Here is a 9,745-nt window from a genome sequence, read left to right as displayed (position 1 = left end):
GATAGTTTAAGTCCAAAGCCGTTGCATCCTCTTCGATGTACTCGCCTTGTTGTGGTCCAAGTGTCGAGGTACGTCCGACTGACGTAAGGCGATCCGAGTGACTTTATGTAAACCGAGTAAGGACACGTTTACGCGAGTGAGGACACGTTTATCCAGGCTTCCACATTAAAAAGGTGCAGCTGGAGGCGATCGTGTGTTTGATAGACGGGTTCAATCCTACCGTGCAATTTAAATGGGTTTGATGGAAAGTAGGTGGCTGGTCAGACACGTGCGCCTGATGACGAACGGGAAGAGGAAGCGTGGACTGTGGAGCATGAAGGGAAAGGCGAGTTTGACTTGCAGAAGAGGACGTACGTTTTCCACCAACATGAACGGAAAAGTCAAACCCCCAAAGGACCCAAAATCAATCCTTTCCCTTCTGTTGCACTCCACCCCACCCCTGATGGAGCGACGACGGGTGAAGGAGGAACCAACGTCGTGTGGCCGTGCCTCCCCTTGTGGCAATGTTTCAACTTCCAGACCATGAGGGCCGGCAAAGAGATGAAGCAGAGGAGGAACGGCGATCAAAGGAGTTAGGGTTTTATCCAAGGGTTCGAGAGGGCGCACGGAAAGAGGAAGCGTGGACCGTGCAGCATGAAGGGAAAGGCTGGTTTCACCTGAAGAAGAGGAAGTACGTTTTCCACCTCCATAAACGGAAAAACCAAAGCCCCGAAGGAAAATCAATCCCCTCCGTTCCGTTCCACTCCACTCCACTCCACCCCACTCCACTCCACTCCACCCCAATGGCGTCGCCGCCGCCGCCCTGCCCCGATGCCCCGGCGGCTCCGCAGGCGCCCCTCCCGGACCACCTCACGGAGGACATCCTGCTCCGCCTCCGCACGGCCGCCGACCTCGCCAGCGCGTCCGTGGCCGGCCCGTCCCTCCGCCGCATCGTCGCCGACCACTCCTTCCTCCGTCGCTTCCGCGCCCTCCACCCGCCGCCCCTCCTAGGTATACTCTCGGCTCGCTTCTTCCCAGCCGAGGCGCCCCACCCCTCCGCCGCCGCCGCCCAAACCCTCGCCGGCACCGACTTCTCCTGCTCCTTCCTCCCCTCCCGCGAGCAGCGCTGGCGCCGCTGCGACTTCCGCGACGGCCGCGCCCTTCTCTGCGTCCACACCGACGGCCGTGCCATGGTCAGGGACGTCGCCGTCTGTGACCCGCTGCACCGGCGCTACCTCCTGCTACCTCCCGTCCCCCAGGACCTGTCCGATCTGGTCAATCACTTGGACCCTTTCCTTGCTCCTGCCGTCAGAGACGAGGGCGCAGACACTGCTGCGGACGCTCCCTTCAGATTCAGAGTCATGTGCTTGGCCAAATGCCAGACCAACTTGGTCCTCTACGTCTACTCTTCATCAGGTCCCCATGCCGGGCAATGGCGCACCGTCACATTTGATGGTTGGACCGCTCTCCTCGCGGGAGCCAGTGACCATGCGCAATCCTCTGCTGCGTTCGGAAAGTGCTACTACGCGCACGGGTCCTTCTGTTGGGCGATATGTGCCATCAACAAGTTGCTCTTGCTCGACACGGCTACCATGGAGTTCTCCTCCGTCAACCTTGATCCTGACCTCATGAATCACGAGGTGGCCTTTGTGGAAGCAAGCGAAGGGAGGCTTGGGATGTTCGCTCTCAGCCAACTTCCCATACACTTTGTGCCTCGCCTCCGGTATTCCATTTTGGTTACCACTGGGGATGATCCAGGGCAGTGGCAAAAGAAAGAGGTAGTCACATTGTCCCATGATTACTGCTACCAGATCGTTGGTGTAGCTGGGGGGTACCTGCTGCTATATGTGGTTACAGACGACCCGGATTCGTTCCCTCCGAATAAAGTGCCTGACGCGGGCTGCTTTTCACTGAATCTTCGCACTATGGATCTTGAGCGCTTCTCTCGGGGTAGGGACATAATATCAGCGCGGAACCAACTGTATTCGGGCTTCCCGCCGTACTTGTCTCCACCAACCATTTGAAAGGGTAAGCTTGCTCCTAGTTTTTGCCTCTATTGTTGTTCATATGAAATATAGAGGGTCGACATTGCTATATGATGCAAGTATTAGTTAGTTTGGTGTTACTCTGCTTTGCCATTCTGCTAATCTTAGCAAACAATCCTCACTACAGAGGGGCTGTCCAAGTTATGTCATGTGCATTGTAATCCTCGGTTACCTATTGGCATTTAGATCATATTCTGATGGTTAATTTATAGTAAAAGTATGCTAATAGAATTATATTATGGGACGAAGGGAGTACCTTTGTAGCTAGATAAGATTGTGTAAAGACTGAGTATATATCGCGGCATTAGTAGCAGCAAGCACCATCTTTCATGATCAACAATAACACTTGGCAACCATCTATCTCTGAATGCTGTTGTGCTTTGTTGTGCTCGCCATGTCTGATGAATGCTCATTGGGATTCTGGTAGTGTGAGACTCACGGTTCAGTTTTTATATAAGAAGAAAATGGTGCTCACCACCACTAATAATGATATGATACGTCGTGTCCTATGCATGACAGCAGTTTATGCGTTGATGGTGGATTCCTATTTTGCGTGTCCTCGTGCATCTACTCTCTCCGTTCCTAAATATAAGTGTTTTTAGAGATTTCACTAAAGGACTACATACGGAGCAAAATGAGTGAATCTATACTCTAAATCATGTTTATATACATCCGTATGTAGTCTTCTAGTAAAATCTCTAAAATGACTTATATTTAGAAACTGAGGGAGTATTTTGCATGTCCTATGCATGGTTGATTTACTGGGGTAGAGAAGTTTGAAGCACCAAACGAATTTTCATCAGCACAATATATGAATGTGTCCTGTTTGAGTATCTGAAATATATATTTTCGTTGCGTCTGATTAACTAGAGTGGTTGGTTTCTGACCACACACTATTATCATCGTTGTAGGGCTTAATCTGCTGGGTACAGGACCAATTGACTCTGTCTGGACTGTTAGTGACTTGATCCATGTCATAGTGCCAAGCCGGCCGGTAATTGATGGAGTGCCTAGCAGCAGCAGCAATGGTGATTAAGTTGCTTCGTTCCTCTTATTTGGTGGACTGGATGGAACCATGTATGCTTATGTATGCACATCGTGTTAATTCTGGTTAGCACGTGTAAGTGTCCTGTTGTTCCGTTAACTTGTATGTTTCATTTCATCTTGACGCTCAGTAATGTACTAACAGTGTACTCATGGCCCACATCAGGGAGAAGAGATCTTCTTTCCAATCTTTATTATCCTTTTTGCGGGAAAGGAGACCTCTTCCTTCCCCTGCGCCTATTGCTATTGACAAGAATGCGAGGTTTATAGACTGGACCACACCTGTAACGAGTTGGAGTAAATGTTGATTCTGAAGAAATACAAAGCTTCTTTTTTGTTATACTGGACTAGTTGATTTCTCATCACATGCTATCATTGCATTGCATTGCACATGGGACTTTATTTTGCGTATGAGTGCATCGCCTGCATGGATATTGCCGATGGGATGGTCGCCGCTCTCACCCCAGCTTGAGCTTCCATGGTGTTCAAGGACGATGAATAATGGACAAGCTCCTCCATGGCGCCAAGGCTCTGTACAAGTTCCATGCGCAGCAGATCGTGCGATACAGGGAAGTTTGGAAGAAGACCATCTTCTCAACGGTTCAACCAATATTCGCAAATCCTCCTCCACCACCACCAACTTGGGAACCCACATTCTAATAAGGCATCAACTAGATAGATGCTGCGCAGAGGCCACAGACAGCAAGGAGACGGCATCGGCTTACAGAGCTTCTCATTTCTGTTACTTGCATGCCTGCCTGATGAATTGATGATCAGTATCAAACCAAATCATCTGTCAAACACGGACTGGAACTTGCATACGACTTCAGAAACCAATCCTGGGATCCTTGCTCATATGTAAAGCTCATGTGCAAAGGTTCTTCTCCTTCCTGCTGATGCTAATCCCTTCAATTCTAGTTTTACAGGAGCAACCTCCTCGTCAAAGCGAAGGATTTCTGTAACCAAACCTTGATGCATTCAGCCTGCTTCATGTTATTTCACTCATCTATGTCTTCAGTCCTAACACGGCGCAGGCCTAGCTAGTGGCACTCCCCAAGAAATGCCAGCTCGTTACAGCCATCGTCCATGGTAGCTAAGCTCTTATATGCACGACGACAGCGCTCCCCGTACCATCTTGTTGTTGCTCTCTACATGCAGGACGTCTTGGAACAGTCTCTTTGCCTGCTCCAGCAGCCTTTATCTTCTCCTTGTTATTCCGAGACTGCAATAGGGATCGCTGCTGCCCCATCCGTAGAGAGCTGCAACGCCACATCACTTGCACGTGAGCGTCATACATAACAAACAACCAGAGGTAGGAAATGAAGCATCCATGTTAAAACTTGTAGGGAAAATCAGGCTAAAAAACAGAGCAGCATCGTACCTTCTGGGGCATAAGTGTTGCTTTTGGATAACATGGCATCAAACTTATCGATTGCGGGCAGTGCAGCAAAACACACCCGATCAGCATCAACCGCTGCTTCCTGCTTCATCTTTTTTTCACGACAAGTGCAGCTGGATTACCAGGTAAGTGATCACAGCAACACACCCAAGAAAGTGATCATGTACTAACCTCGGTCCAGTAAAACGAGAATTATCAGTAGACTGCTCCTGCTGATCACTGAGGGCCTGCATGACGCCATATCGTTCACATTGTTCTGCCAAACAATCCGCCTTACAACTGACTTAACCATGTCGTGGCTTATTGTCAAGATGGCACAGTAGACTATGAGACAAGCTTTTTTTTCTTTCTAGTATAAATAATTATTTTGCTAAAATAACTGCACATACATATATGCATTGTCACTATACAACCTCGGTGATTGGAGAATCGAATTAAGATTACAAGATACTGTGTCAGTCACTGGTGGTATAAGGGTTCTTGCTCAGTCTCTCCATGTATTAGCGACGCCGTTCCCACTTGTTCTTCTAGCTCTTGAGGGCAGAGTGGTGTGTGTAAGTCAGCAAAAGAGTAACTGTTTTGCTATGAGGCCCACATGATCTCGGCTCCAACCGCCATGATGAATGTGGACGCATCCACCCATGTATTGTGGGCCTTGTATCATCATGTCAGATAATAATTCTTCCAAAGTAATCAGGCGTCAAAAGGATCCATCCACTCGTCATCCTCCCTCACGGCTTTTTCCCACCGTTCTTTGAACATCTCCAACTCAGCTGACGATTGTCTTCTAATCTGTTGATTGAAATAAGAGGAGTGCAATTAACGTTACAAAATATGTAGGAGAAACATATTGATTTAGGTTTAGAGGGAAGAGAACATATGTTATACTCACGTGTGTCCGCAAATCCATAGATCTTCGAGGTAACTGCAGCAAGAAGGAAATTGATGATCAGATGATAATACTGGTAGTTATCTTGCAGGCATCGATAAATCAAGGCTAAAAGGATGACCATTAAAGTTAGATATCTGAACTGATACCCCATTATCATATTAAAAGATCCAATCTGTGTGTTGGTTAGTTGCAATTTAGATGTTGTAACCTTAGAGATGAATCCGGAAACAATAGTCATTTTTTCTCTCTGTAAGTTTATTTCAAATCACATTGTAAACATTTACGGCATTTTACAAAAAATATGACGACAAACAGACCTTGCTAGTATCTGACGGTCCTCCTAATGATGGTATCCCTTGATGGACGACATACTCACTGTCAATTACACCGACCTTCTCAGCTCGATCACCCTGAAATCACATACCACTACATGCATCAGTATTTTGGTTACTTATCATTCCTACAAACTCATCCCTAATAAAGCATTAATCTTAATCTGGCAGGTGATAGTTAAAACACCAGAAATAATTAAGCTGCAAAGTGTCAGAAGAACACATCGCAACAAAAATAATGCAAAACAAGACAGAAGCCATTAGTACTATCAGCTAGAGGACTAAAAGCCATGCTGTAATTGTGAGCCCATAAATCTAATCCTTGTGTTAGCATATGTATAGCTAAGTTTGATCCATAGGTGTCAAACACTGAACACAGAGTAATCTTCCTAGAGCATACTAACAAGCTACACATTTATACTAAAAAATAGACAGCTCATAAAATGAAGTAACATAGCACGGCACACTTGAAATGCGAAAAAAAGAAGTGAAATAGGTTGTAAAGCTTGAATAGAGCAAAGCGTCATGGGGTTTGAACTATCTTAAGTACCTGAGCACAATAACCAAGCTTCATGTCAAGGCCCCATCCATGAATCAAGTCATTCTGCAAGTTAGAGACGTTAAAACTGGATGTGCTATGAAGAGTTACGATCCTCCAGTCACACTGAGTAGATCAGACGATATGATGGATTATCGAGTAGTTTAGATTGTCAGAATTCGTACCTGTATTAGATGCCATACACATTTCCAGGCAGCACGAGAAAAAACTGGAGCCATGCCCTCAACCCACCTATCAAAGAATGCGAGTTACAAGACTAGAAATCAATCAGGCTAGTTTACTAGAACAAGATCAGCAGAATTTTCCTCAACAATCAATCAGTTGGATGATATAACTTTATTTTGCTGATCACACACACAAAAGAATGCTATCAAACAAAGCAGTATTCTGATTTTTGGCTCTACGATAGCTGAATAAAAACATAAATCGGTTCAAAGAATATGACCGTAACTCTGCAAGGTAACTGTCTTTTTCAATCACAGAATAATAAAGTATAGCAAAAATTAACACTCTTTGTCATTGGACATGCTAAACAAGAGGTCTAGAGAACAAACTACGATGGCCAAGTATAATTTAGAATAGCCACACAAATTACTATGCAATGCCAAAGCTTCAATTTTTACCCTGTGCATGGAGGTCCTCTACTATCATCAGAACAGTTCATGCTTGAACGATTGTCATATACTCTCCTGCAGAAGAAATGAGGAATTAAAAATGTTAGCGAATGCTCATACAAAAATAACTGAGAAAATAATTCATATTCTGAGATGTGAGAATAAGAAAGACACAAGCAAGCACCTATGCACTTTTGTCAGCTTGTTGCGGATTGTGATTCTGTGGTGAATATCTGTTGATAGATCAGGATCCAATGCAGGTTGTGTGATTTCTAAGCCTTCGGAAACCATTATATCAATATACCTAAACCAGCAACATGAAAAAGAGAAGGTGTCTTTCAATAGAAAATACAAAACACAGCAGGATATATATTCGCAAAAGCAACGATCACCAAAGCAAGTCAATATCCACTCCAAATATATGTTGTCAATAAGAAATCCATACCCCGAAAATGTGCAGAAGAACAATTATATCTCACAAACAATAATTGTATAGCTAGAACAAAAGAAACTGAACCATTGTCAAAATGGCTGTTTCATAACTCTCAGGCCATCACAAAAATTAGCATTTGCGAACTAAAAAAGAAGATGATTTCAAAAAAATGAAACAAAATGGCGTGTCCCATACCTCCTCGGATCAAAATTTTCCACTCCAAGGTCTTCGTCCCATAAAAAGATGAAATCGTAGATAGCCACAACACTAGGATGCAGAAAACGCTTAGCAAACCACCTGCAGCAGGAACATACATACAGTCATTCCAAAAGTGGTGGTTACCTAATGCAGCAAAAGAGAGGGAAACTACCAGGGGTTTACCATTTAGTTTGGTTGGGCGCAAGTATGTGTATGGCCTTATCGCTCCACTCAAGACTACGCCACCCGTCAACATTTCCATCGTAATGGAACAGCATGACCGTGTAGCTCTCATTGAGAAACTAAAAAGGAAGAAGAGAGTGGTGAGCAGCAGAACAGAACAGATTAAAACCTTCCTCTTAGCAAACAACCACAAGCGGTTGTATGCTGGAAGGGAAGAGGCCGAGACGAGCACGGACCTTACGAGCCATGATGTCCACATTCTGCATCTGCGATATCCCGACCGCCATCGCCAACAGAGCTTTGTGTTGGTCATGCTTATTCTGCACGTATGGATGAGCAGCGCACACGTTAGCAACGGGATGGGCCAACGAGTCGGCCGCTTGCAACTGGAATTGCGGATCCTGGAGGTTTGCAAATTATGATGCCAGGACGCAGGGATGTGTCCGGTAAAGCAACGGTCGGAGAACTGAACTGAACTGGCCGCAACCCCGTATGTTAACTACAGTTAGAGCAGGGGTGAGTGGAGCTAGTATTCTGAGTGGATACTTTGATCCATTTTTTCAGCATAGTTCACTTACAGCGAAGTAAACAAACTAACTGGTAATGAGTCGTGGTAACTGTAAGCACGGGAGGCATGGCGTAGATTATCTGTTAGTAAGGGGACAGTGTCATTCGTTCGTTCATGTATTCAGTGTGGTTGAGTTTCTTTCAGCTAAGAGAGCCAAGCAATTTGATGACAGCAACCGCAAGAGTAACAGTAGCAGTTGAGAGTTGGGGGGGATGGGCAGAGGTGCGGGGGCGGACCTTGGCGCTGGCGTGCTTGGCGGTGGAGTCCCAGAGCGGGCGGAGGAACATGTCGGAGCTGGTCTCGACGATCCCGCGCGGCAGGCCCTCGGCGCCGGTCCTCCGGTTCCAGCGGGACGCCGCCGCCGCCGTCCCCTGCTTGCCGCCGTTCCCGTTCCCCTCCCGCCGCTGCGTGGCCGTGGCCGCGGCGTAGTCGGACCTCCCGAGATCCACCTGTGAGTCAGAGTGAGTGATTGAGTTGAGTGGGAGAAGGGGAGGGAGCTAAAAATGGAAGGGAAAGGTGGTGGGCGACCTTGAGGTGGTGGTGCTGGATCTGGAGCGAGGTGATGACGATGAGGGCCACGAAGGCGGCCAGGTACCCGCAGCCGCAGGAGGCGGCCCGGCGCGGCGGGATGGGCGGGTACTTCATCCCCGGCGCCGCCGCCGCCGCCGCCGCCGGCAGTCTCTCCCTTGGCTCCTCCGCCCCCGCCGCGGGAGGCGAAGGCCGTGGCTCTGGGGCGCGCCGCCGCCCCTCGCCGGAGTTCGGGGGGAGCAGGGCTGCGGGGGAAGGAAGGTTCTGGAGGGTTCTAGAAGGAGGTGGGTGGAGGTCCGGCGCGCGCCTAATGCTTAATCGGACCGATGTCTGTCCGAATTGGGCTTAAACAAATGACGTCCTCGTACCGTACTTTTGGTGGGTCGGCATCCCAGTGCTCGTGAGTGGGTTGGTTTGTCGTGGCGGGCCCGCAGTCGGTGGCCCAACTTGCGTAATGAATTTTGTTATTAGTGGCAGCGAGAGATGGTGCGGGACGGACAGGTGTCCCCGTCAGTGGCAGTGAGCCGACGACTACTTGTATGAACGACGCCGTGTCCTGCTACCACGTGTCCTGCTAATGACGACGATGGGTCCTTGTGTCTAGCGGAGTAGGCCAAATGCCATCGCGTCGCATGCTATGTACTCCCTCCGAGGTTCCTAAATATAAGTCATTGTAAACATTACATTTTACTAGTGAACTACGTACGGATCTATATAGACATATTTTAAAACAAAAAATTGCGCAACATGCGGGTCACGTTCGCCAAGTCATCTGGGGCGTCTCTGATCGATGGCTCACTCATCTATCTGCTCCAATGAGTTCGGCTGTTTGCCCTTACTTGGCCGCCAGGGCGTCTTCCACGGCGTCGATCTGGTCGGGGTGGATCGCGACGTCCACAATATCCAGCCTCTGCTTCTTACCAGCAGCAGAAGCAGCGGCAGCACGAGGGTTGGAAAGAAAAGGCAGAAAC

At 47.7% G+C, this 9,745-nt stretch overlaps 2 protein-coding genes across 2 annotated transcripts; one reads left to right on the top strand and one right to left on the bottom strand.

Moving 5' to 3' along the window:
- The first annotated feature begins 768 nt into the window (after positions 1-768).
- Positions 769-3,262, top strand: LOC123407167. Its single transcript, XM_045100243.1, has 2 exons — positions 769-2,007; positions 2,936-3,262. Exon 1 carries the CDS (start codon positions 783-785, stop codon positions 2,001-2,003), a length of 1,221 nt encoding a protein of 406 aa, XP_044956178.1. The 5' UTR covers positions 769-782; the 3' UTR covers positions 2,004-2,007; positions 2,936-3,262.
- Positions 3,263-4,680: 1,418 nt separating this feature from the next.
- On the bottom strand, positions 4,681-9,085 carry LOC123407168. The gene is made up of 12 exons (XM_045100245.1): positions 8,775-9,085; positions 8,483-8,695; positions 7,915-7,998; positions 7,679-7,797; positions 7,493-7,594; positions 7,049-7,168; positions 6,874-6,939; positions 6,415-6,481; positions 6,242-6,295; positions 5,677-5,769; positions 5,360-5,392; positions 4,681-5,259 (listed from the first exon to the last, which is right to left on the bottom strand). The coding sequence occupies exons 1-12, from the start codon at positions 8,889-8,891 to the stop codon at positions 5,161-5,163; spliced, it is 1,167 nt and encodes a 388-aa protein (XP_044956180.1). The 5' UTR covers positions 8,892-9,085; the 3' UTR covers positions 4,681-5,160.
- Positions 9,086-9,745: the final 660 nt, after the last annotated feature.

The sequence above is a fragment of the Hordeum vulgare genome, chromosome 7H (genome assembly GCF_904849725.1).
Source record: "Hordeum vulgare subsp. vulgare chromosome 7H, MorexV3_pseudomolecules_assembly, whole genome shotgun sequence".
In the NCBI taxonomy this organism is placed as follows: domain Eukaryota; kingdom Viridiplantae; phylum Streptophyta; class Magnoliopsida; order Poales; family Poaceae; genus Hordeum; species Hordeum vulgare.
Note: the sequence above shows the minus strand (reverse complement) of the source record. Positions and strands in the feature narration are given on the sequence as shown.

Excerpts from the sequence above, each read along its gene's own strand:
- LOC123407167 (XM_045100243.1), top strand. The coding sequence starts at position 783 with ATGGCGTCGCCGCCGCCGCCCTGCCCCGATGCCCCGGCGGCTCCGCAG.
- LOC123407168 (XM_045100245.1), bottom strand. The coding sequence starts at position 8,891 with ATGAAGTACCCGCCCATCCCGCCGCGCCGGGCCGCCTCCTGCGGCTGC. Across the intron at positions 7,595-7,678 it reads GCGCCCAACCAAACTAAATG|GTGGTTTGCTAAGCGTTTTC; the intron begins GTAAACCCCTGG and ends TTCCTGCTGCAG. Across the intron at positions 6,940-7,048 it reads AAGCTGACAAAAGTGCATAG|GAGAGTATATGACAATCGTT; the intron begins GTGCTTGCTTGT and ends TTTCTTCTGCAG.